Genomic DNA, 25,551 nt, shown 5'->3' with positions numbered 1-25,551 from the left:
TGGGCTGGGAAGGAGCAGGGCAGAGCCTGTGCTCAGTTTTCAGCCAGACTTTATTGGAGCTTTGCCATGGGCGGCAGCAGTGCCGCGCCCCGGTCCCCTCGCGGTGGTGGCAGCAGGACACGGTGCCACCAGGGATGGAGAGGGGTGGCAGTGGGGCATGGAGGAGCCCGGGGAAGGATCCCAGTGGGAGCAACGGGGTGATGCAGGCAGCTGCCCTCGTCTGGAGCTCCGGCCGCTCTCCCCGGCGCTGCCGCCTCGTCGGAGGTGCTGGAGGCCGGCCCGGCCCCGCTCCCTTCCTGCTTTACCTGTTCCTAATTCTGGGAGAGGCTGGCAGGAAGCGCAGGCTCTGCCGGGGGAGGGATCCCAGCAGCTTTTCCCACAGCCTTGGGCCGTGGCAGGACCTGGCAGTGCCACTCGGGGACCCCGGACCCCGCTGTTAGGACACGCTGCAGTGCTTGGCCGTCCTGCCCCTGCCCCTCCCCGGGGGCTCCCTGCCCAGGGAATTCATCCCGGGCTTGGGGATGGGCTTCCCGAAAAAGAAGCCCTCCTCCTCCGAGTCCGAGTCCGAAGATGAGGAGCAGGTGGGACACCAGGAGTCGTCCTCCTCCGTGCCATCCTCTGCCCGGGGGCTGTGTCGGGGAGGGGAGGTGCCCGCTTGGCACAGTGGGTTTCCACTGCCTGCGGCTGTTCGGGGTTCAGGGTCCCCCAAAATTGTGTGGCCCAGGGTTCCGGGCTCGCTGGGCCGCTCTGGGCCAGGCTGGGGTGCTGAGGGGTGGCCGGCTGGGGGTCCCAGCACCCCTGGGTGCTCCTTGGTGGCATCGCTGCTCCGCTCCCGCGCGGCCGCTCCGAGATCCCCGGGGCTCCTGAACGCGGGGTGCACCGGGGCCTGATCCAAAAATGCCTCTGGAAGAGGGGAAGTGGGTGTAAGGGAGGAAGGAGAAGCAAGGGTTGTCTCGGGACACAACGGGGCAGCACCAACCCACCCCCAGCCCCCACTGTGGTGGCACTTTATCACCACTTCCCACGGTGTGACATCCCCGGTCAAGCCCCCAGAGCCGGGATCTGCTCCCACCCCATGGCAGCAGGACCCTACCAGCCCCTTCCCCCCGCTGCCTGCAGCCCCCCGCTGCCGAGCTCCTGCCGGGGGACAGGGGTGTGGAGTCGGGGGACGGAGCGGAGGCGAAGGCCGAGTCGGAGGAGTCGGAGGTGCTGGGAGAGGCGTCCTGGCCGCAGGTGTCGGAGCAGAAGAGGCGGCCGCGGCGGCAGGTGAGGGGCTGTCCCCGCAGCGGTGCCCGGCACCGGCTGCAGCAGAAGCAGGAGGCCCGGGCGTGCCAGTGCAGCCCCTGGTGCGTGACCTCCTCGCTCTCAGCACCTGCGGGGCAACCACAGCGTGAGGTTCTCCAAACCCCCAAGAAAAAGCCCGAACCCGTGACGCCACAAAGGCTCCGGGGGTACGGCCGTACCGATGGGGTCCCCGCACGCCTGGCACGGCTCGGCAAAGAGGCTCTCGAAGCAGCCCCGGCAGCAGGGCCGGCCGCTCCGCATCACGTAGCGCTGCCCGCGCAGGGGCTCGTCGCATTCCAGGCAGCAGAAGTGCTCCAGGTGCCAGCGCCGGCCCTCGGCCTCGATGCACTCCTCCATGAAGATCAGCTGGGATGGGAAAAAGCGCCCCGTCCTGCTGTGCTGAGCGGGGAGGAGGAGCCCCCAGCCCTCCAGGATATCCAGGGGTATTCCTCCAGCCCATCAGTGGTTTTGATGGATTTGGAGCCTCCAGCCGAGCTCGGGGACATTTAACAGCCAAAGCGAGGTCAACGCCTCCCCGTGCCCGGCACCCACCTGGTCGCAGGAGGCACAGCGGGGTCGGAAGAGCTCGGCATGGTGCCGGCCGCAGTAGATCCTCCCATCCTGCTGGAAGTAGATGAGATCCACCAGCTGCTGGTGGCAGAAGTGGCAGGAGAAGCAGGACGGGTGCCAGAACTGGTCGCCCAGGCGAGACGCCGAAACCCCCGGGTCCCCTTTGTTCAGCCTCCGGCCGCACTGCAAGGCAGAGGGACGCGAGGTTTGGGGCAGGGCTGGCTTTTGGGGACGGGTCCCTGCCAAGGAATGGCAGCTGGAGGGGACAGCTCACCTTCCTGCAGGGACAGCCGTGGCAGGGACCCGGCACGGGACACGCCAGGCCCTGTCCCAGAGCCTCCTGCCTGCGGCGGGCGCTGAAGGCGCGGAGCTGGCGCCGCTCCTCCTCGGCGAGGTCGGGGCAGTACCGCTCCTGTGGGGCACGGGGGTCAGGGGGGCTCTGATGCCTTAGGAATTCAGCCTTTATCTTTTCCAATCATCTAGAGTCCCGCAGTTCTTTAGTGTGTAACTCTAAACTCCATACAGTGGGAGCTGCTGCTTTCCCATTTTGGGCAGACACAACAATTCCTCTCCAGGCCTGGGAATCAACAACACCTCACTGCCCCAGACCCTGAGAGATGGAAACAAAAGAGTTGGAGGAGCAAACTTGGGGTCAATAACTTCATTAGCTGAAGCTTTAATTGGAAGATTAACCCCCAATATTCAAAGGTCCCAACTTATAAAAGTGTGAAACCCGTAACCTGTAGTCCATTTTTGGGTGTAGCCCCTGGGGTGGCTTTGTCAGCCCTAAATGTACCTGAAAGCCCTTCAATAAATAAAACTGATTTTAAAGCTAATTTTTTTTGGTTGTGGACATCAGGTGAGCCTGGGGAGGGGAGCAGCACCCCAAAAAGAGGGCCTTACATCGCAGTCCTGAGGAGGCAGCTGCTGCAGGAGGGCTCTGGCTCGGAGCCGGGTCCTGTCAGAGGGAGAGCCAGGCTGGGGTGCGCGGGGCCCGAAGCACGGCGGGACCTTGGGAGAAAACAGCAATGTCAGGGTTTGTCGAAGGTGCCAAAATGCGTGCTGGAGCCCGGGAAACGGGGTGCTGCGGTGTGGGAACCCCGCGGGGCTGGGGGAGAGGCGGGTGCTGCCCACCTCGGGGGGCGCGGGGTCCGCGGGGGGCTCCAGGTACTCCTCCAGGGCACAGCCGGAGTCGCTGTCGGACGAGGCCGGGGGGAGGCCGGTGCTGGTGCCACACGGGGAGGGCTCGTCCTGCTGGGGCCATGCAGGGCTCGGCAGGGACATCAGCTGGGGACAGAGAGCAGAGGGGTCAGACCCCAGGCAGGGACATCAGCTGGGGACAGAGAGCAGACGGCTCAGACCCCAGGCAGGGACATCAGCTGGGGACAGAGAGCAGACGGCTCAGACCCCAGGCAGGGAGCAGGGATCCGTCCCTGGGCACGGATCCCGTGTCCCCGTGGCAGCAGGACAAGCAGCTCCTCGTCCCTTGCAGGGACCCTGGAGCACATCCAGCTGGGGTGATGCTCCAAGGCACCACGGCCTCGAGATCTTCCGGCTGAACCGCTGCATGAGTCTGAGGGATTTTTGGGGGGCTCCTTTCTTTTTGGGGGTTACAGCAAACCCACAGCGAGGATACGGGCACTTGGCAGGACTGGGGTTTTGCCTGTTGAGCGGGATGGGATGGGATGGGATGGGATGGGATGGGATGGGATGGGATGGGATGGGGATGAAGCCAGGCAGTCAAGACCCCAATTGCCCAATCTGAAGCTGGAACAGGTTTTGGAAAACAGCAACACCCACAGCAGGAGCTTTCCCCCAGCTGCCACCAGCCCTTCGCTGGCACTGGTAATCCCAGGTCTAGTGGGAACAGACCGAGGTTGAGCCCAACTCAGTGGAAAATAAATCCTTTCCCTCGGGCTGCCATTGTTCTGCCCAGGGCTGTTCCTGCCCGGCTGTCCCAGCCCACAGCACACGCCTGGCTTGGGGTTACGCAGTGGAAACCCATTGGAGCCGTCCCCTCCTCCCCACGCGGGCGCTTTCCACCGCGCTTCCTTCCTGCCCCGGCTTCCCAAAACAAAGGCGAGATGCTGATGTGGTGGCTCCTGGGGTTCCCTGGATGCCAGCCCAGAGCCTGACGCCCTCAGCCCGCGCTTCCTGCCCTGCCATGGGGAGCCAGGGTGGGATGGGGGGGACAATCACGGGGCCATGACCAAACACGCCCAGGGATTCACCCCTGCAACGCCCACCACGGATGGATCAACCCCTCTGGAAAATGTTCCATGCGTAAAACCGTCTCAGGGATGAGAGGTGAGAACACCCAGACCACGAAATTTTGGTCCTCCTACACCTCTGCCACCACGAGGAGCCGTTCCCTGCTCCACACTGGGACGGGGCTGGCGTGTCCCCTCTGTCAGGGACACATCGCAGTGTCCCCACTGCTCCCAGCAAACACTTCCAGCATCCCCTGCCCCCCGTGTGCCCCTTCCTGAGCAGCCCCTGCGGTGCTGGGATGTGGCAGGGGCAGCTCTGGTTTCCCTGCCCCGCTGCCGGGTCAATGATTAACGCTGCAGATCGGCTAATCAGAGAGATAAAACAAAAAGGCTGCTGGCTTTTTCCTGCCCTTTGGGGTCTGGAACCCTGGGGCAGCCCGGGGGGACGCAGGGATGGTTGTAGGGTGTCGTTCAAAGCTGTGCTTTGGGATAGGGATGAAATAATCCGTTTTGAGTGCAGATTTGCTGCCCAAAAAGAGCCCTGGCCTTGCTGGCTTGGTGAGCTGGGCCAGGGAACAGCCTCGGCTCGACAGGAGGAGCAGGGTTGGGGGAGACCCTGGGATGCCAAGTGGGGACCCTCATGTGCAGCCCCAGCTCTGCTCTGCCTGGTTTGGGGACAGTGTCCCCATTTCTCCCTCCCGTGGGAGGTGGGGGCACTCCCGGGCTGCGCTGGGCTCATTAAGCCTCCAAGCTGCATTTGTGTAATTAATCTCTTGGAACTTTGCTGTTCATTAGACCCCTGCCATGCTCAGCGGTGCCAGCCTGGCCCCAGCCCCGAGAGGCACAGGGAGCCCACGGCAGGGCCACCAGCACGGTGGGGTGGCACTGCGGGGCTCGGGGCTGCTGTGAACACTCGGGGATGTGCCACAGAGCCCAGCCCAGCCCAGTTTGATGTGATTACGCTGGCTGGCAGCCGTCTGGGCTGTAAACAAGTCCCTGTAATTAGCCCCAGACGGTGACAGAGGTACGCGCCTCCCTAATGCTAAAGAGCCGGGCAGCCCCGACAGGTCTGGCTCCTCTGCTCCCCGGGCCTGTCCCCTCTTCCTTCCTGCCTCCCTCGCTGCCTCCGGGCACTCCTGCTGCCCTTCCCTGCCGAGGGATACAGGGATGCTCCAGCCACCCCAAACCTGGGCTCAGGCGCCGGGCGGAGGTGGCACCATGGTGGCACTTTGGGGGAGCTGCCTCTCCCTGCCAGCAGGTCCCCGGGAAGGGACGTGTGACGGACCAGTCGGGCAGGCTGGGTGGCACCGGCTGGCATTTGCCTTGGCTGGAAATCCTCCTCGTCCTCCTGCCTGCGGGAGCTCCTCCGGATGCGTTTGCCCGAACTCTCCGAAAGGATCGGAAGCCGTCGCGGCTCCCTGGGTACAAGAGGCTGGAATTCCTGGGAATACTGATCTGATCTGGCTCGCCGGCAGCAGCCCCCATCTCCAGCTGGCTGTGGGAGCCCGTGTGGGCTCCCAGCCCTCTGCTGCCAAGGTCACACATTAACTTGGAGCGCAGCCACCCCAGCCTGCTCGGAATTCAGCACAGGCTCCCTTGTTCCCATCCCTGCCTCAACTTTGCTTCTGCAGGAAACACAACATCTCCAAAAAGCCCCTCAAAGCAGCGCCGGCAGCTCCCAGGGGCACAGCTCCACGCTGGCCTCACCCACGGGATAACCTGTTTCTGCTTGAGCTCCCGTCAACACAGCTGCGCTGGAGGAGCAGGAATAAAGATGCGGAGAAATAAAGATGCAGAGCAATAAAGATGCATCTTTTGGGGCGAGATAAGCTGAGGCCTGGCAGGGAGAGCCGGAGCAGCAGGTCCTGCCCGACCTGCAGCTGGTCTCGCGGGGAGCCCACGGTGCCTTTTGGACCTGGGGTGGCACCAGGTGGAGCGGCCCTCGGTGCCACTGCTGGGCTTTAAAAACGCCTTTGCAGCCCCCCAAATGATGGGGGAGGGTCTCAGCATCCTGCTCTGCCGCACCGCACCGTGTCACCCGTGTCACCGGAGGGGACAGCGGCCCGTTGGCTCACCAGGGGATGTGCCAGCGCTGCCAGAGGCTTTTCCCGCCGTGCTTGCCCTCAGTCCCACAGCACGGCAGGGAGCAGTAACCCATTAACCCAGCCTGGCTCAGCCATCCGGACACCCGCAGCTACGGACCGAGACCCCCGCCCCTCGTCTGCCTGCAGCCCTCGGGATGAAGATTCGCCCCCCACCTCTCCCTGTGACCACCAGAACGAAGCCCCCCACCCCTCCCTGTGGCCACCAGACGTCCGAAGGGGCCCAGCTCCATCCCCCATCCCCAAATATCCCATTCCCGGCCAATCCCAGCTGGAGCAGGGATGGTGCAGCGCACCTGCCCGGCTCAGGGCTGGCAGAGCCTGGCACGATGGACCGGGCGTCACCTCCTGCTTTCAGGGGACATTTCCCGGAAACAAAGACGGCGGGGACAGCGATATCATCTCCCTCCAAAAAAAACCAAAACAACAAACCTCCAAACAGCCAAAATCCCCCCGCTCCGCCTCGTCCCCTTCCCCCGGCAGCAGGACCCTCCCGCTGCCCCCTCCTCCCAAGCTCCCTCTCCCGCAGCTCCATCCCCGCTCGGAGCCGGGAGAGCCGCGCTCGGGAGTCGCTTCCAGCCGCTCGTACCTGCCCCTTCCCGGCGCTCCGGGCCCCGCGCTCCGCCGCTCCGGGCTCGGCCGCCCGCTCCAGCCCCGCGCCGGCCGCCGCCGTCCCGCCCTGCTCCGGAGGACGCGAGCGAACGGAGCCTGGGCTGGGGAAACTTTGCAAAGCGAAAGGAAAACATCCAAGCTCCGTCGGGGAAACGCTTTTTTTGTTGTTGTTTTTTCTTTTCTTTCTTTCTTTCCTCTCTCTCTTTTATTTTTTCCCTGCCTGCCCAGGCACTGGCTCCGCGGCAGCCGGGGTCCTAATTAGAGGCTTTTTAGCCTAAACCTCGGGAGGCAGCCAATGGCTGGAATTCCAGGGCAGGCAGGGAGGGGAAAGGGGGGGGACATTAACCCTACAGGAGAAAGAGCTGCCGGTGACATCTGGCTCGCTCCTACCTCTCATTTTCCGAGCGCCCGCGCCCTTCCCTCCATCTGCGGCTCGGTTCACCCCGGGTTGCCGTTTGATGGCTTTTATGATCCCGCGCGGTGATTTATTTCCCTGCCGAGATCAGAAAGAGTTGAAGCTTCATGAAAGAGGGGGAAGTGTCATTACACCCCAATTTAGAGGTGGAGAAACTTTGGCTGGGCTCTCACAAAGGAGTTAGCCAGCGGCAAGTCAGGATGTCCCAGTTTCCACAAGCCCTGAACACCTGACGAGGCTCCTCCGAGCCATTCCAAGACCGGCTCCGGCTGCAGCAATTCCACCCGGGCAGGACTCAGGGGAAAATTTAGCAGAGCCTGACGCGAGGCACAGCGTCCTGTTGGTGTTTCTGTGCGTTTCTCAGCGTGCTGTAAGATTTTCCTGCCCGCTGACGTGACTTTGGGGATGACAGAGGACGCAGCATCCCCAAAAAGCCCCCCACGTCTGCGGGGACCAGGCTGGATCTCTGCCTCCTGCGTGGTGCCGGGAGCTGTGGCTCGTTTTGGGAGCCCCGAGGGGTGTCGGAGGCTCTGGGATCAGGGTGGCACTGCAAAAAAAACGCGCAGGGATGGCAATTTGGCAGAGGAGGTGCCAGGCTCTGTGACAAGCCCGTGGCACCGCTGGGCGAGGCCGTGCAGGGGTGTTGGGCACAGGTTGTGGGGCTGCCTCATGGAAGTGTCCAAGGCCAGGTTGGATGGGGTTTGCGATGCCTTAGGAATTCAGCTTTTATCATTTCCATACATTTGTAATCCTGCAGTTCTTTAGTGTGTAAATCTAAACTCCACGCACAGTGGGAGCTGCTGCTTTCCCATTTTTCCAAAACAATTCCTCTCCAGGCCTGGAATCAAGGACACCTCACTGCCTCAAGCCAGAGAGATGGGAACAAAAGGGAGTTGGGGAGGAGCAAACTTGGGGTAAAACAACTTAATTACCTGAAGCTTTAATTGGAAGATTAACCCCCAATATGCAAATGACCCAAACTTATAAAAGCGTGAAACCTATGGTCCATTTTTGGGTGGGCTTCATCTGCCCTAAATGTACCTGGAGGCCCTTCAATAAATAAAACTGCTTTTTATTCCCTTCATTCTGTCTGGCCTCTGTTTTAGGTAGGCCGGGTAAGGCACCACTTGGAGCAACCTGGAAATTGTCCATGGCAGGAAAGGGATTCTTAAAGTCCTTTCCAACCCAAACCATTTGAGGACACTTTGAAAAATGCCCTGAGCAGGGGGAAAGCAGGAGGAGGAGGAGGAGGGGTGAGCACCTCCACACTTGGCAGGGTCCCTTGGAGGTCCCCGATGTCCCCACGCTGTCACTGCTGCTTGGCCTCGCTGGGAGCTCGGTCCTGCAGCTTTCTCTGGGCCCAGTTCCTGCCTGGGACTTTGTCCCCGCGGGTGGTGACAGGGCCCCCCTTGTCCCCCGCTCCCCCCACGCTCCTCCATCCCTCCCCAGGGCGGAAAGATCCACGGGCAAAGTCCTCCGTGGGCACAGGGACAGACACAGGGACAGCCAGGGCACTCGGGGCTTTCCCAGGTGGCATCGGCCACTGCGCCGCGGTGACAGTGGCAGCAGTGTCCCCTCGGAGGGCAGGACACGCTGAGGTGGCACCGGGGAGTGGCAGCAGTGTCCCCTCGGAGGGCAGGACACCCCAGACACCCCAGGACACCCCTTCAACCCCAGAGCCCCCAAATCCCCCTCCTTCCACCCCAGAGCCCCCAAATCCCCCTCCTTCCAACCCAGAGTCCCCAAATCCCCCTCCTTTGATCCCAACCCCCCCCAAATCTCCTTCCACTGACCCTTCCTTGAGCAATCCTCCAGCCCAGATCCCCCCAAATCCCCCTGCATTGACCCCCAGAGCCCCTCTCCCTCCCCAGACCCCCAAACCCACTCCCTGACCCCCAAAACCTCTCACAGACACAAAATCCTCTCACTGACCCCAAAACCTCTCACTGACCCCCAAAACCTCTCCTTCCCCAGACCCCCAAATCCTCTCACTGACCCCAAATCCTCTCACTGACCCCAAAACCTCTCCCAGACCCCCAAACCCACTCCTTGACCCCCAAATCCTCTCATTAACCCCAAATCCTCTCACTGACCCCAAAATCTTCTCACTGAACCCAAAACCTCTTACAGACTCCCAAAACTTCTCACTGACCCCAAAACCTCTCACTGACCCCCAAACCCACTCACTGACCCCCAAATCCTCTCACAGACCCAAAATCCTCTCACTGACCCCAAAATCCTCTCAATGACCCCCAATTCTCTCCCAGACCCCCAAACCCACTCTCTCACCCCCAAAACCTCTCACTGACCCCAAAACCTCTCATTTCCCAGACCCCCAAATCCTCTCACAGACCCAAAATCCTCTCACTGACCCCAAAATCCTCTCAATGACCCCCAATTCTCTCCCAGACCCCCAAACCCACTCTCTCACCCCCAAAACCTCTCACTGACCCCAAAACCTCTCATTTCCCAGACCCCCAAATCCTCTCACTGACCCCCAAACCCACTCCCTGACCTCCAAATCCTTTCACTGACCCCAAAACCTCTCACAGACCCCAAATCCTCTCACAGACCCCAAATCCTCTCACAGACCCAAAATCCTCTCACTGACCCCCAAATCCTCTCCCATTCACCCCTTACCACCAGGCCCCGCCCACCCAAGCCCCGCCCCTCCTGCCCCGCCCCCGGCGCCCCCCGGCGCCCCCTGGCGGCGGCGCGGGCGGTGTCGCTGCTCCGGCGGGCCCGGCCCGGCCCCGATCGCTCCGGGCCCCACCGGGACCCCCGGAGCCGCCGGGCCGGCCGGGGGCAGGGCCGGGCCGGGGGCCCCGACACGCTCCGGGCCCCGGGAAGGGCCGGGCCGGGGGCTCCGGGCCGCCGCAGCTTCCCGGACGGCGGAGCCGGGAGCGCCTCAGGTACCGAGCCGCGCCTGGAGCGGGGCCGCGGCATCGCCCCCGTCCCCTCCCGCCGGCGCTCCCCGCGCTGCCCCGGCAATTCCCGGTACCCCCGGGGCTCGCCCCTTCCTCAGGCCCCTCGTTCCCGCGGGCTCTGCAGGCCCGTCCTCATCCCTCCATCCCCGTCCTCATCCCTCCATCCTCACCCCTTCATCCTCATCCCCTCATCCCCATCCTCATCCCTCCATCCCCCTCCTCATCCCTCCATCCTCACCCCTTCATCCTCATCCCCTCATCCCCTTCCTCCTCCCTCCATCCCCTTCCTCCTCCCTCCATCCCCGTCCTCCTCCCTCCATCCCCTTCCTCATCCCTCCATCCCCTTCCTCATCCCTCCATCCTCATCCTCATCCCTCCAGCCCCCTCCTCCTCCCTCCATCCCCGTCCTCCTCCCTTTATCCTTATCCCTTCATCCCCGTCCTCATCCCCTCATCCCCTTCCTCATCCCCTCATCCCCGTCCTCCTCCCTCCATCCCCTTCCTCATCCCTTCATCGTCTTCCTCCTCTCTCTATCCCTGTCCTCCTCCCTCCATCCCCCTCCTCCTCCCTCCATCCCCTTCCTCATCCCTCCATCCCCCTCCTCCTCCCTCCATGTCCCTGCAGCCCCATCCTCCTCATTCCTGCAGCCCCTTCCGCCTTCCTCCATCCCTTTCCCCATCCCTGCATCCCCTTCCCAGTCTCTTCATCCCCTTCCCCGTCCCTCCATGCCTTTCCTCCTCTCTCCATCCCCTTCTTCCTCCCTGCAGCCCCCTCCTCAGTCCCCCATCCCTTTCCTCTTCCCTCCATCCCCTTCTCCTTGCCATCCCTGCTCCCTCCTTTTCCTGGGATGCTGCATTGGGTCTGTCCCCGCGTGTCCTGGAGGGGTTGATGTGGGCCCAGGAGCTTTTCCACACGAGCTGTCCGTGTGTCCCTGTGCAGGGGGTGTCGGGGTGTCCCCCTGGCCCTTTGGGATTAGGGAATGCTGCTTCTCCCGCTCTGGGTTTAAGGAGGATGAAGGCACAAGTGGCTTCTGCAGGCTGAGGGTTTGGGAGGGTGGGAACAACCTGGGAATTTGGGAAAGCCTGGTCCAGGCAGGGCTGAGGAGGATTTGGGTTGGGATCCTGAGGGTCTGGATGGGGCTGGTGGCCTCAGGAGGGTCCCAGTGCTGCTGTGGGAGCCGTGCTGGGGTGGTTTTAGGGACTGGCTGGGCTCTGGGCTGGCAAACAGGTGTGGGAAGGTGAGCTGGAAGTGCAGAGCAGGAGCCTGGCGATTCCCAGTGGAATTCTGTGTGGGAGGAATGCTGCTGAAACATTCCCCCAGCCAGGAGCAGCGGGAAGCGCCCAGGTAGCGCTCGGGGAGCTCCTGGTGGTTTTTTAGTTCATTTGTTCAGTTCTCGGTGTAAGAATCGTCCTTGGTGAGCCACAGCACTTCAGGCTGGCCCCTCGTAGGTGGGGATGGGGGGAGAGGAGTGAAGGAAGAGCAGAATGTTTTCTCCCAGCCCTTATTCCTGAGGGAATTGCTGAGGTGGGAGTGGGGAGAGGAGCCAGCCCACAGTGCCCAGGTGGGATGGAGCAGGATCTGTGCTAAATGAGCTTGTGAGGGGAACAAATCCACGCTGAGCCCAGGCCAAGGAGCAGGGGTGGGGTGGCACAGGCAAGGCGTGGTGCCGCTCGAGGGCGGGCAGGTGTGTGCAGGAGGGCAGCTGGCACCGGCTTTGTTTGCTCTCAGCGTGCACAGAAAGAAACTTTTCCTCGTCTGGGCACTTGGCAGGGCTGGGCCATGGTGAGGAGTTCTCCAGGGGCCGAAGGGAAGCGCAGAGGGGCAGTGGGAGGTGATTGATGGGGCTGTTTTGATGTGAAAGTGGAGTGGGACCCTTGGGCAGCTCAAGTGGGGCTCTTTCCCCTCGCTCTGCACTGGAAAGGGCCCAGGGAGCTCTGCCACCCCACGGCCCCGGGTTTTGTTTGGAGCAGGAGCAGGAGAGGAGGAGGAGGAGGAGGAGGAGGAGCAGGAGGAGCAGGAGGAGGAGGAGGAGGCAGATTCTGGCAGAGGGAGAGGCTCCCAATGGAAAGGGCTCCCAGTGGAAAGGGGTTCCAATGGAAAGGGGTTCCAAATGGAAAGGGGTTTCCCATAGAAAGAGGTTCCCAATGGAAAAAGTTTTCCAATGGAAAGAGGTTTCCAGTAGAAAAGATGTTTGCAGCAGGAAGAGGTTTCCAGTGAAGGAGGCTCCTAATGGAAAGAGGTTTCCAATGGAGAGGGGTTCCAATAGAAAGGGATTCCAATGGAAAGGGGTTTCCAATGGAAAGGGGTTCCAAATGGAAGGAGTTTCCAATTGAAAGAGGTTCTAAATGGAATAGGTTTCAATGGAAACAATGGAAAGGGATTCCAATGGAAAGGGGTTCCAAAGGAAAAGGGGTGTCCAATGAAAGAGGTTTCTAATGGAAAGAGGTTTCCAGCTGAAGGAGGTTTCCAATGAAGGAGGTCCTAATGGAAAGGGGTTCCAAAAGGAAAGAGGTTTCCAATGGAAGGAGTTTCCAATGGAAAGAGGTTCTAAATGGAATGGGTTTCAATGGAAAGGGGTTCCAAAAGGAAAGGGGTTCCAATGGAAAGGGGTTTCCAGTGAAAGAGGTTTCTAATGGAAAGAGGTTTCCAGCAGAAAGATGTTTCCAGCAGAAGGATGTTCCCAATGGAGGGAGGTTCCAATGGAAGGAGGTTTCCAATGGGAAAGGGTTCCAAATGGAAAGAGGTTTTCTGTAGAAAGAGGTTTCCAATGGAAAGGGGTTTCCAATGGAAGGAGGTTCCCAATGGAAAAAGTTTCCCAATGGAAAGAGGGTTCCCAAATTGCCATTTCCATCCCAGGCTGGGGGTCCTGGTGGATCAGGTGGAGACACTGAGCTGCTCTCAGGGCACACCTGGCATCATTCCCTGTCACATGCCCAAGTTCCCATCAGGGACAGCAGAATTTCCCATTTCTCACTACAATTAAAAAAAAAAAAAAACAAAAAAATCAGGAGTAACTCTGTGAGTGAAAACACAGGAGTATTCCTCACTGCATCCTTCCTGCCTGATCCTCGCACTGACTGGGTCACATATCAGAATTTTTGTGTTTTCTGGGTCACATATCAGATTTCTTGTGTTTTCTGGCCTTTCTTTGCTTCTCCTCCTCCGAAGCAGAGCAGCTGCTGGTTCTCTGACCCTGAAGGACCTTCCTTGCAGTGAAGGCACCTTCACATTCCTCAGCAGCTGCCTCACCACCCCTGGCTGCTCAGCTTTATTTCCTTCACCCCGCTAAACCCCACTCCTCTGTAGCATCCCAAATCCAGGAAATAAAATAGCTCTTCTTTAAATCTTTAAAAGTTATTTTTAGCTGTGCATTTTTCATTGCTGTGCAGAGTTTTCTGTGTTGATGTAAATGTAATTAATTAAACACAAAATGCACCTGCTTTCCTTGGGTTGTCTGAAGGGAAGTTCAGTCACTCTCCCACCCCCTGCCTTTTAATTTTCTCTGCTTTTATCGTTGTTTAATTGTGTTCTCCTTGCCAGGTGGAAGATGGGAGTGTTCCCCTCATGTTTTAGGTGAAACTTGCTTGCCATGAAATCCCGAGGGAGGTAGAGGGACTGCAGTGGGAATTCCTTCTCACTCCTCCACGACAAATCCAACAACTGCCTAATGGTAGGAACTGGTTTTAATTAACACAACTCTCGTTAATCAGGGAGCAGAGCAAAGAGCTGGAGCTCCAGCCCCACGGGGATGGGGGAGGGCACAGCTGGAGATGCTGGGGGAGTTGGATTTGGGATCTGACCGTGCCTGTCCTGTCCCCAGGGATGTCCTCTCTGCCTGGCGTCATGGGGAGCTGCTGCAGCTGTCTGTGCTCAGACAGCATCCCAGACAACCACCCCACCAAATTCAAGGTAAAGTTTTGCCCTTCCGACCCCATCAGAGGGTATGGGACAGCTCTGACTGCATGAGGAGAGAGCAAACTCCTGCCCCTGCACACAAATATGAAAATTCATCATTCTGTTTTGTTTTTTTTTTAATTTTTCCCCTTTCCTTAAGAAACTCCTGCTGAAAATGTGTTTGTATTTGCTGCTAAATCACCTCTGCTTGGGAAATGCAAGGAAATGGGGGACTGAAGAGAAAAACCTTTTATTGCTCAGGGCTGTGTTCCAGGGCTCAGCCACAGCAGCTGAGCTGCCAAGGGCTGCCAGCCACAGATCCCTGCTGCCAGCTGGGAAAAAGGCAGCAGGAAAAGGGAGGAATCCATGGAATTGCTCAGGGACACCTGGAGAGCCCCGTCCAGCTCTGGGCCCTCACAGCAAGGGAGATGTGGAGGGGCTGGAGGGAAGGGAAAGGAGCTGCAGCACCTGGAGAGGGGTTTGGAGAATCCTGAGGGAGCTGGGAAGGATTTGGAGAGTCCTGAGGGAGCTGGGAAGGATTTGGAGAGTCCTGAGGGAGCTGGGAAGGGTTTGGCGAGTCCTGAGGGAGCTGGGAAAGATTTGGAAAATCCTGAGGGAGCTGGGAAATGTTTGGAGGATCCTGAGGGAGCTGGGAAGGGTTTGGAGAATCCTGGGGGAGCTGGGAAGGGTTTGGAGAGTCCTGAGGGAGAATCCTGAAGGAGCTGGGAAGGGTTTGGAGAATCCTGAGGGAGCTGGGAAGGGTTTGGAGAGTCCTGAGGGAGCTGAGAAGGGGCTCAGCCTGGAGCAAAGGAGGCTCAGGGGGAATTTCTGGCCCTGACAGGAGGGGACAGCCGGGGGGATTTGGGATCTTATCCCAGGGAACAGCCTCAGGCTGGGCCAGGGGATATCAGCGATGATGAGAGGAACAGGGAGACTCCAAGAGATGGTCAGAAGAATCCAAATTTATTGTGGGCTACCTATGCTTATACACTATTTTAGGAAGGCTACTGATGTTTTGCTGCAATGATTGAGTTAATCAGCACATAAACAAACGTAGCATTTTACAACATCTCTTGCTTGCAGGAGTCTTGATGCAATTTTCTTACCCAGTAAGTCAGCCTGGTTTAATCTTCTTGGGATCTTCAAAGCTGTTTGTTCTTGCCAAGGCATCCTGATTGTCAAATCTCGTGTGCTAGCCAGGTCCAAAGTCTTTTGGGGAGGTTTAGGCTGGAAATCAGCAGGAATTTCCTCATGGAAAGCGTGGCCAGGCCTTGGAAGTGCCCAGGGAGTTCCCCCCTGTGGCAGCAGCTCTCAGACAACTTTCCCAAGCACCGTTCTGGGAAGGGCTGTGAGAAGATCAGAGAAAAGAACGAGAAACAAATCTTAACTTACTACACCTGCTGCTGTGAACCTGTGGAATGTGTTATGGAGATTTGTTTACCAAAGGGTGATTTCTTAATTAGCCAGTGTTTGGACTGGAGGAGCAATTAGCCCAGCTGTATCATGTCTATAAAAGCATGAGTTTCTTAATAAAGAAAGAAATAATTTATTCCTTGATAGAAGTTTAGAAATAGAAAATTGCTTTCTTAATAAAGAAAAGGATTGAGCTCCTGTCAATGGGTGGAGTTGAAACCAGGGTCCTCATAAAACAGGAAAGGTGGACAGGACAGAATGAACGTCAAACCAGTATGGTTGATGCAATGTTCTCTGTTTATTAGAGAGAAGATGGCAGTTTATATACACTTTATATACATTATATAGTTTACAGTTTACAAAGGCACTCTGATTGGCAAGATAACACTGTTTGTCTTTGTCTTAAGGTGGCCTAAACCTCACACTATAAACTTACACTGCTTCACACCCAGACAGCCCAGTGCTTCACATCACACCTTAATACAATTTCTAACTGCACCACAAACTCTTAATTTCTGACTGTGCCACAAACTCTTAATTTCTGGCTGTGTCACAAACTCTCAATTTCTGACTGTGCCACAAACTCTCAATTTCTGTGTCCCAGGCTTGGAGGCCTCACAAGGCCCAGACCTGAGGCCTAGACTGGAGTAGCTCAAATCTCATTCCAAACATAAATTGTGCCCTCTCTCTCTCAGAAATGTTGCAAATGTGGAGTTTCTATCAATTTTTCCCCCAGGCCTGTTCCCTTATGGTGCCACCCCTGTGCAGATTTGGTCTTGTTGATCTTCTCCACCCGGGCCAGTGCGTGGCTGTGATTGAGCGAGGGACAGGTAAAAAGTCAATTTCAGAAGGCAAATAAATGAACATTTATTCAAAAGCACTTCTCTCTTTTATAGAGAACATCCTGAACATTAATTTCATCGGTCCTAAAGTAAAAACATTTCACCTGGCTAGTGCACTGGGCTTAGGTCAGTGTGGCAGAACATAAACAATATGAGTGGAAAACAAGATAATCGATTGTTTACATTCCTCTTGGACTTTTTCCCAGGCTTTGCCTGGCAGAAATTGTCACTCCAGGACACGAGAAAGCACCACGTGAGCTGCTCTATTGTGAAGGTAAAAGAGCAAGTTTATTTAGTTTATTTTTCTGACTCCAGCACTGATGGTTTTCCAAAGGTGGCAGTGGATTGGAGGGTGAAGGTGCCACCTCTCCAACAACTCTGGACAAACCCCCAGCCCATCAGATCTCTCCGCCTCTATGAAGGAGTACAAAACAATCAGTTATTTACATAAAGCGTGTGAGAAAGTTCCCTGCAAGAATATAAACTCAGAAGGCTTTAGAAAATCAGGGCGACAAGAAATCTTCATCTTTCTCTTGATTTATTAAAAAATATGGATATTGATCTAGTACCGATATCCAGCTGTGAGGGACAAAAACTCTCTGACAGTTTAAAGTTACAAAGTGTGTATTTATTGTGTTTATTGTGTTTATTGTGTGTGGGATTGCTCCCAAATCCACACCGCAGCTTCCAGGTGATTGCAGAGCCCTTTTATCCATACAAATACCCAAAATACAAATACATATTCATAATTTTGGTACATCCTATTCCTCACTTCGTATGCTAATTATTTCAAAAGCTATTTAAGCATAGTGTGTTCTTTGAAATGGGTCCCTTTCATGGGGAGGGGTCCCAAAATGAGGAAGTCAATGAAGTCTTCCTCCTTCTGACCTTTCTACCTTTTCAATGCCAATCTGACAAATGAACTCTTGGGAGAAATCCCATTTTTTGTCTTCAATTGGTTTCAGAACAGAGGAGGCCACAATTGTCTTATGTTCCTAAAAGCTATTTATCAATTTATATTCTTCATTATAAACCCAGCTAACTCAACATTGTGCTGACGAGCAATCAATTATTAGTTAACTCCTAACTCTTAACTCCATCAAGGCCTACTCATTTATTTGAATTAGTAAGGCTTATCTCTAACTAAAATCTTAGCTCCTCTAACATCTCTAAATTCTTTAAAATTGACATTTCACTCTGAACAAACGGAGGACGTGCACAATCCATGCCCTGGTGGCTCCCACCCTGCAGGTGACTGTCGCTGTCGAGGCGAGACGGGAATGAGAAGATTCTGACTCAGAAGGCTGTGAGAGTAAAACTCTGGTTTATTTAAAATACACTGCTCTTTATACAGAGCTGTGTGAGGACCAACAGAAAAAAAACTGAGAATAAAACTCCGATTTATTCAAAATACACCGCTCTTTTATACAGAGCTTCGTGAGGACCAACTCCATTGGTCCATTGGAAAAAAACTGAGAGTAAAACTCTGATTTATTCAAAATACACCATTCTTTTATACAGAGCTTCGTGAGGACCAGCTCCATTGGTCCAATGGAAAAAAAACTGAGTAAAACTCTGATTTATTCAAAATACACTGCGAGGACCAACTCCATTGGTCCAATGGAAAAAAAACTGAGAATAAAACTCTGGTTTATTCAAAATACACTGCTCTTTATACAGAGCTTCAGGAGGACCAACTCCATTGGTCCGAAGTGAAAACAACGCACTCCATTGGTGTACAGTGCTTGATGCACAGTGATAGAACTGAACTGTAAATAATGTGAACAACAAGAGAGATAAAGAATTATTTACATTCCTCTCCAGCTCTTTCCCAGGCTCCTGCCTGGCTAGAAACTCTCGTTTCTCTCTTTGACCGAACCTGAGCCCCGCAGGTGACCAACGTGGACGACGAGGGGCAGGAGCTGGGCTCGGGGGTGCTGGAGCTGGCGCCGGGGGAGCTGGTGCTGCACTCGCACAAGCGCGATGCCGTGCGGTGGCCCTACCTGTGCCTGCGGCGCTACGGCTTCGATGCCAACCTCTTCTCCTTCGAGAGCGGCCGCCGCTGCCGCACCGGCCAGGGTGAGGGGCTGGGGCTGGGGACGGGGCTGGGGGCTCCCTGGGGGCTCCCTGGGGGCAGGAGCAGTGCCCTGGGCAGTTATTTCCTGAATAATCCACAGGGTTGGTCCCTTCCATCCCAAACCATTCTGTATTCCATGATTTCTGCTGTTATTTCCTGAATAATCCACAGGGTTGGTCCATTCCATCCCAAACCACCCTGCATTCCATTAATTCTGCTGGTATATCTTGGATAATCCACGGGGTTGGTCCTGAATAATCCACAGGATTGGTCTCTTCCAACCCAAACTATCCTGCATTCCATGATTTCTGCTGTTAATCCACAGGATTGGTCTCTTCCAACCCAAACCATCCTGCATTCCATGATTTCTCCTGTTAGTTCCTGAATAATCCACAGGGTTGGTCTCTTCCATCCAAAACCATCCTGCATTCCATGATTTCTGCTGTTAATCCACAGGGTTGGTCCCTTCCAACCCAAACCATCCTGCATTCCATTAATTCTGCTGGTATATCTTGGATAATCCATGGGGTTGGTCCTGAATAATCCACAGGGTTGGTCCCTTCCACCCCAAACCATCCTGCATTCCATCCTGCATTCCATGATTTCTGCTGTTATTTCTTGGATAATCCACAGGGTTGGTCTCTTCCATCCCAAACCATCCTGCATTCCATGATTTCTGCTTTTATTTCCTGAATAATCCACAGGTTGTTTTCCTGTGGCTTGATGTTGTTAAAACAGCAGCAGAAGAAATCAGAATTCCTTTAGAAACAGGAACGACACATATTTTTCGCAGCGGGATCACTTCCTTGCTGTTCTAACCCTCCTCTCTGTCCCCGGCAGGGATTTTTGCCTTCAAGTGCTCCCGAGCAGAGGAGATCTTCAACCTGCTGCAGGAGCTGATGCAGTGCAACAGCATCAACGTGGTGGAGGAGCCCGTGGTGATCACCAGGAGCAGCCACCCCTCGGAGCGGGAGCTGCCCCGCAGCCCCCAGGGCCCCACCAGTAAGAGCCCAGCTCACCCTGGAAGCGCAAATAATTCTATTTTGTACCAATTTAACGCTCCTCTGCCCTGATTCCCTCACAGGTCTGGGCTACACTGGACTTCCCAATGGATTTCACAGCTTCCCTGGAGAATCCCTGTCCTACTCTGCAGGGCAGCACCCCTCAGTGAGCAGCCTGAGACATTCCTCTGTGGGGGAAGACTCTACCCACCCCCTCCTGGGGCCTGAGGAGCAGGTAAACCCATGCTCAACTCTGCTGGGTGCAATTCTGGGCTTCCCTCACCCAAAGCTCAGGGGACCCCCACACCTTGTCCCTCTCTTTATTCTCTTTATTTCCTTTTGCTCCTGGAGGCTCCTGCTCTTTGATACTTTGCTGGAACTGGTGTTCTGTCAGAAAAACTGAGTTTTATCCTCAGCCCAGTGGTATTTGGGGTGCAGTTACCCGCCAGCTGTCGCACAACCCCTCAATTCAGACCCTTTTCGGTTTTGGTTTTGAGGTTCAGTTCTTTGCTCGCAGTTGTAGAATTTTAAAATGTTTCCTACCAAACCCAGCTGGTCTGAGGCACCGCCAGGGTGGACTGGGCAGGTGTGAGGGTTGTGGGATCACCTGTGAGCCACTCGAGGAGTGAGAAGTTTGTGAGATGTGCACGGAGCATGCCACAGAACCCCGAATCGCTGAGGCTGGAAAAGATTAAATCCGACCTGTGCCCAGTCCCCACCCTGAGCACTCAGTGCCACATCCAGGTGACACCTCCAGGGATGGGCAGTCCACACCTGGGCAGCCCCTTCCAAAGGCTGACCAGCCTTTCCATGAGGAAATTCCTGCAGATGTCCATCCGTGAGGGCACACTGTGTGTCTGCAGCTGCACTCTTGTCTCTCCCAGCCCGCAAAACCCAAACCAACACCTACATTTTGCCTCCAAAATCCTTCCCAACTTCCAGAATCCTTTCTCCTCACCTGCCACTGAGGAATTCCCCTCTCGTGGTGGTTTCTCGGCTGCTTTGCTCTGGTCTCTGCTGTCTCCTCCTTTCACTGTCCCTCTGCTTCTCTCCTTGCAGTCCCACACCTACGTCAACACCGGGGAGCCGGAGCCGAGGGGCCGGCACTGTGTGCACTCCTTGCCTGAAGCCCACCCTCCTTTCCCCCCTAGGAACCACAGCTGCTCCCTGGAAGACCGAAACCCCCAGGTCTTCCTGCAGCCAGGGGAGGCGAAATTCGTGCTGGCTCCCAGCTCCGGCTGCCGCCGGCCGTGCCCACAACGCCGGCCGCACCTCTGCCCTCACAACAACAACAACAACGAGTGCCAGGAGGGCTGCCCGTCCCCACAGTGCGTCTATGAGAACCTCAATGGCCTGGTGGCCCCCAGCACCTCATCCCTGAGCCGCTCCAAGGTGTCCCAGGAGGATGGGAGCTGCTGCCAGCGCCGCTCGGCGCTGCTGCACTACGAGAACCTGCCGGCGCTGCCACCGCTGTGGGAGCTGCAGCCGGCCCGGCAGGGGCACGAGGACGCTGGCATGGCACCCACGCCATCCCCAAATGGTTTCTCTGAGGCGGGCGAGGAGGAGCCCCTGCAGAGCTCCGCGGCCTCGCAGCCGCGCCGTGCTTTCCTGCCCAGGGCCCGGCGCAGCCGCCTGCCCAACGTCTTCAGCTTCGACTTCCCCCGGCCTTGCCCGGAGCCTCCTCGGCAGCTCAACTACATCCAGGTGGAGCTGGAGCCCGAGCCCTGCCCGGGCCGGCAGGAGCCGCGGGCCAGCCCCGGCGCCCGCCGCGCCAACTCCTACGCCATCATCGACCTCAAGAAGACGGCGGCCATGTCCAGCCTGCAGCGGGCCCTGCCCAGGGACGACGGCACCTCGAGGAAAACGCGGCACAACAGCACCGACCTGCCCCTCTGAGGGCCCCCCGTGCCAGCCCCGTGGCGTGGCTTTGCTCCCTGCCCCTCGCCGTGTCCTGCCCCGTGGGGCTCCCACTCGCCGTCGCCTTCCCCGGGCGCCCGGCGTGGCTCCTGCAGCTGCTGCTGTCGAGGCTCGTCCGTCTGTCCGTCTGTCCTCCCCTCTCTGTGTTGCTCGTTTTCCAAGCCTCAACTGGAGTTCTGTGCAGATGGAGCCTATTCCCCATGGATTTCCCATCTCCACTGTGGTGAGGTAGAGTGTTCCTAAAACTGGAGCTCTGTGCAGATGGAGCCCGTTCCCCATGGATTTCCCATCTCCAGGGGAGCTCTGTGGTGAGGGAGTCTGCTCCCAAAACTGGAGCTCTGTGCAGTTGGAGCTCTTTCCCCATGGATTTCCCATCTCCAGGAGAGCTCTGTGGTGAGGCCACTCCAGAGCTGGGATTTGCCTTTGTGGTTGCAGTGGTGCCTGGACATGAGGGAGCTCACGCCGTGGCCTTTCCCCCCTCAGCTCGCTGTTTGTTCCTGAAGCTTTTTATCCTTCTGTCCCTGTCTCAGATCCAATTTCAATTGGGCAGCTGCAATGGAACGAGGAGGACACAGAGCCATGGGGACACACTGTGATCACAGAAACCTGATTGCCTAAATCCTTAAATTCCCTCCCCTGCTTTAGACGAGGAGGGAAAGGCCACAACCACGAGGGAGATTGGAAGTTTGGTCTAGAAATCTTCACTTGTGCCATACCCTGCTTTGTTGGTTTTTTTTTTATGAGGGTTCTATGAGAAGTGCTGTGGGTTTATTTATTTGTTTACTTATTTATTTATGAACTGCTCCTTTGCATCCCAGCTGGTTGCCAAACTGGTGCCAGTCTGCAGCGCGCGCTCGCTGGGGCTCGCTCCTGCTGGGGAAGGAGGTCCCAAAAGAGCTCGGTGGCTTTGCTGAGCCACCAGCTGGGGGAAAAACACTGTGGAGAAGAGCAGCTGGGAATGGAGAATGGATGAACTGGGGGCTGGCTGTCACGGGGTGGGTGGGAAATGGAATGGGAGACGTGGGAGTGGGAGCGGAGCCGCCGGGCAGCCGAGCTTGGAGCGGCATCAAAGCCCTTGCTGTGCCCACGTGCCCGGCTGGGGCCGGGAGCAGCCCCGGCTCGGTGGCAGGAGTGAATGTGCACTTTGTTCTCTCAGCTGGGGACCTGGAAGGGCTCAAATTCCGGGTACATTCGTGGCCTTTTGCTGTGGATTTTTGTCTCCATGCCGGGGTGGCGCTGAGCCGCCCCCGGATTGTCCCCTGGTCCCTCCCCGCGGGACACGCGGTGCCTCGGCCTTTCCCTGGGTTTCTCTGTGCCTGTTCCGGTGGAGAGCAGTGCTCTGGGGTGCTCTGGGGTGCTCTGGGATGCTCTGGGATTCTCTGAGATGCTCTGGGGTGCTCTGGGATGCTTTGGGGTGCTCTGGGGTTCTCTGGGATTCTCTGGGGTGCCTCTGGGACTCTCTGGGACTCTCTGGGATTCTCTGAGATGCTCTGGGGTGCTCTGGGATTCTCTGGGATTCTCTGGGATTCTCTGGAATTCTCTGAGATTCTCTGGGGTGCTCTGGGATTCTCTGGGGTGCCCTGGGGTGCTCTGGGATTCTCTGGAATTCTCTGGGGTGCTCTGGGATTCTCTGAGATGCTCTGGGCTGCTCTGGGATTCTCTGGAATTCTCTGGGGTGCTCTGGGATTCTCTGGAGTTCTCTGAGATTCTCTGGGGTGCTCTGGGATTCTCTGGGATTCTCTGGGACTCTCTGGGATTCTCTGGGATTCTCTGGGGTGCCCTGGGGTGCTCTGGAATTCTCTGGAATTCTCTGGGGTGCCCTGGGGTGCCCTGGAGCCCCAGCTCCCTGCTCCTGTGTCCCTGTGCCTCCTGGGGCAGGAGCAGGGCCAAGCCTCGTGTCCCCCTTGTCCTTCCATGTGTCCCGCCCTTGACGTGGGTGGAAGAGGAGCGAGCCCATGCCCAGCTCCAGGGGCCAGCGGCTCGGGTCCCAGCTTTTGGAAGTTCAGCCTTCCTCTGGTTTTTGGTGCTGGCACGTCCTGCGGAGCCGTGGCCCTGCGGGGAGCAAGGCCGCGTGTCCCCACGTGTCCCCAGGCTGGGTGGTGCCATGTTTGTGTCGCAGAACGTGGAGTTCCTGCCTCGCTGTTGCACTATAAATTCCAAGTGTGCCACACGCTTCGATCCACTGGTTTTAATTTTTGGTTTGGAGGTCCTTGTGCTCGTCTTCCATTCTTTCGTCCGTACCTTGTGTTACCTGTGACTGAAAGGAGACCCAAGTAATATATTTTTATATGTATAACAAATGACTTTATTTGAAGGAAAAACAAAAAAACAATCCCCCACCCTAAGTAATGTATCCCCCTAAATCCAGCTTTCATTTAGGGAAGTGAGAGAAGAAATTGTTTATATCTATCTATATATATCTATATATATATACATATATAAAAGTTAACTGCGTTAAGCTTTAATTATAATAAAGTATTTAAATAAAGAGTTTTAAGCTGTCAGTGTCATCCTTGGAGAAATGCGGGATATCCTTTGAAAAATCCGGGATATCCTTGGAGAAATGCGGGATATCCTTTGAAAAATCCGGGATATCCTTGGAGAAATGAGGGATATCCTTTGAGAAATGTGGGATATCCTTTGGGAAATGCGGGATATCCTTTGGGAAATGCAGGATATCCTTTGAGAAATGCGGGATATCCTTTGGGAAATGCAGGATATCCTTTGAGAAATGCGGAATATCCTTTGAAAAATCCAGGATATCCTTGGAGAAATGCAGGATATCCTTTGAAAAATCCGGGATATCCTTGGAGAAATGAGGGATATCCTTTGAGAAATGTGGGATATCCTTTGGGAAATGCGGGATATCCTTTGGGAAATGCAGGATATCCTTTGAGAAATGCGGGATATCCTTTGGGAAATGCAGGATATCCTTTGAGAAATGCGGGATATCCTTTGGGAAATGCAGGATATCCTTTGAGAAATGCGGAATATCCTTTGAAAAATCCAGGATATCCTTGGAGAAATGCGGGATATCCTTTTGGAAATGCGGGATATCCTTTGGGAAATGCGGGATATCCTTTGAGCAATCCGGGATATCCTTTGAGCAATCCGGGATATCCTTTGAGCAATCCGGGATATCCTTTGAGAAATGCGGGATATCCTTGGAGAAATGCGGGATATCCTTTGAAAAATCCAGGATATCCTTGGAGAAATGCAGGATATCCTTGGAGAAATGCGGGATATCCTTTGGGAAATGCGGGATATCCTTGGAGAAATGCGGGATATCCTTATAGAAATGCGGGATCTTGGTTTTTCCCGGCGCAGGGGAGCGCAGGGAAGGCTGGAGCCGCTTTTGGGGCTGCCCTCGCTGTCCCCGCAGCTCCGGTGACATTTTTGGGATTCTCCCGGCGTCGCAGCTTCCTCTAGCGGCCGTGGGGAAACGCTTCCAGAGGAGGATCCGGGCTGGGATTGGGAAGCGAGCAGGGAATTCCAGCCCGTGTTCTCCTTCGGTTCTGTGATTTGGGTTTTTCCCCTCCCCCGTGGCTGTTTTGTTTGGGTTGGGAATGTTTCCCCATTCTGTAAGGAACCTTGTGAAGGTGGATTTTAGGGATTTTCCTTTGGGTCTGACACCTTCTGCTGGGCTTTCCCTGCGGATGCACGGCAGCAGGTGCTGCTGGATTGGATGGGAAACTGGACTGGGACACCCGGTGATCCCTCAGCCATGGAATAGGGAATATCCTCCCCCTCCACAGCAGAATCCCCACCCTTGGTGGGTACACCCATAAATCTGCCTTTGGCTTTCAGGGATCCCTCCTGGGCTCTGTGCACCCAGCTGGGTAGGAAAAACCATCCCAAACCTGCTCGTGTTGGTCCCCAAAGCTGAGGGGACACTCTGAGCTCTCCTCCTTGATTTATTAAAAAATACGGATATTGATCTAGTACCGATATCCAACTGTGAGGGACAAAAACTCTCTGACAGTTTAAAGTTAGAAAGTGTATGTTTACAAAGCTACAATTTCTGAATTATTAAAGAAATACGGATATTGATCTAGAACAGATACCCAGCTGTGATGGACAAAAACTCTCTGACAGTTTAAAGTTACAAAGTGTGTGTTTATTGTGTTTATTGTGTGTGGGATCGTTCCCAAATCCACACCGCAGCTTCCAGGTGATTACAGAGTCTTTTTATCCATACAAATACCCAAAATACAAATACATATTCATCATTTTGGTACATCCCATTCCCCGCTTCATATGCTAATTATTTCAAAAGCAATTAAGCAT

At 56.0% G+C, this 25,551-nt stretch overlaps 2 protein-coding genes across 3 annotated transcripts; one reads left to right on the top strand and one right to left on the bottom strand.

Annotated features, from left to right (window-relative positions):
• Positions 1-32: 32 nt before the first annotated feature.
• Positions 33-6,885, bottom strand: PRICKLE4 (prickle planar cell polarity protein 4). Of its 2 annotated transcripts, none has more exons than XM_031506934.3 (8): positions 6,756-6,885; positions 2,989-3,141; positions 2,758-2,865; positions 2,129-2,266; positions 1,837-2,037; positions 1,464-1,650; positions 1,094-1,372; positions 33-903 (listed from the first exon to the last, which is right to left on the bottom strand). In XM_031506934.3, the coding sequence occupies exons 2-8, from the start codon at positions 3,136-3,138 to the stop codon at positions 437-439; spliced, it is 1,530 nt and encodes a 509-aa protein (XP_031362794.3). In that variant the 5' UTR covers positions 3,139-3,141; positions 6,756-6,885; the 3' UTR covers positions 33-436. The 2 variants fall into 2 exon arrangements, with proteins under 2 accessions (XP_031362794.3, XP_085417356.1); XM_085561230.1 differs by lacking the exon at positions 6,756-6,885 and adding an exon at positions 6,463-6,576.
• A 3,012-nt stretch (positions 6,886-9,897) lies between these two features.
• Positions 9,898-23,755, top strand: FRS3 (fibroblast growth factor receptor substrate 3). The gene is made up of 7 exons (XM_021542631.3): positions 9,898-10,105; positions 13,661-13,790; positions 13,941-14,029; positions 18,162-18,348; positions 19,187-19,348; positions 19,431-19,582; positions 20,407-23,755. The coding sequence occupies exons 3-7, from the start codon at positions 13,943-13,945 to the stop codon at positions 21,241-21,243; spliced, it is 1,425 nt and encodes a 474-aa protein (XP_021398306.3). The 5' UTR covers positions 9,898-10,105; positions 13,661-13,790; positions 13,941-13,942; the 3' UTR covers positions 21,244-23,755.
• The last annotated feature ends 1,796 nt before the right edge of the window (positions 23,756-25,551 follow it).

The sequence above is a fragment of the Lonchura striata genome, chromosome 26 (genome assembly GCF_050655825.1).
Source record: "Lonchura striata isolate lonStrDom1 chromosome 26, ASM5065582v1, whole genome shotgun sequence".
NCBI lineage: Eukaryota > Metazoa > Chordata > Aves > Passeriformes > Estrildidae > Lonchura > Lonchura striata.
The sequence above is the reverse complement of the archived record's forward strand: the minus strand, read 5'-3'. Positions and strand labels throughout refer to the sequence as shown.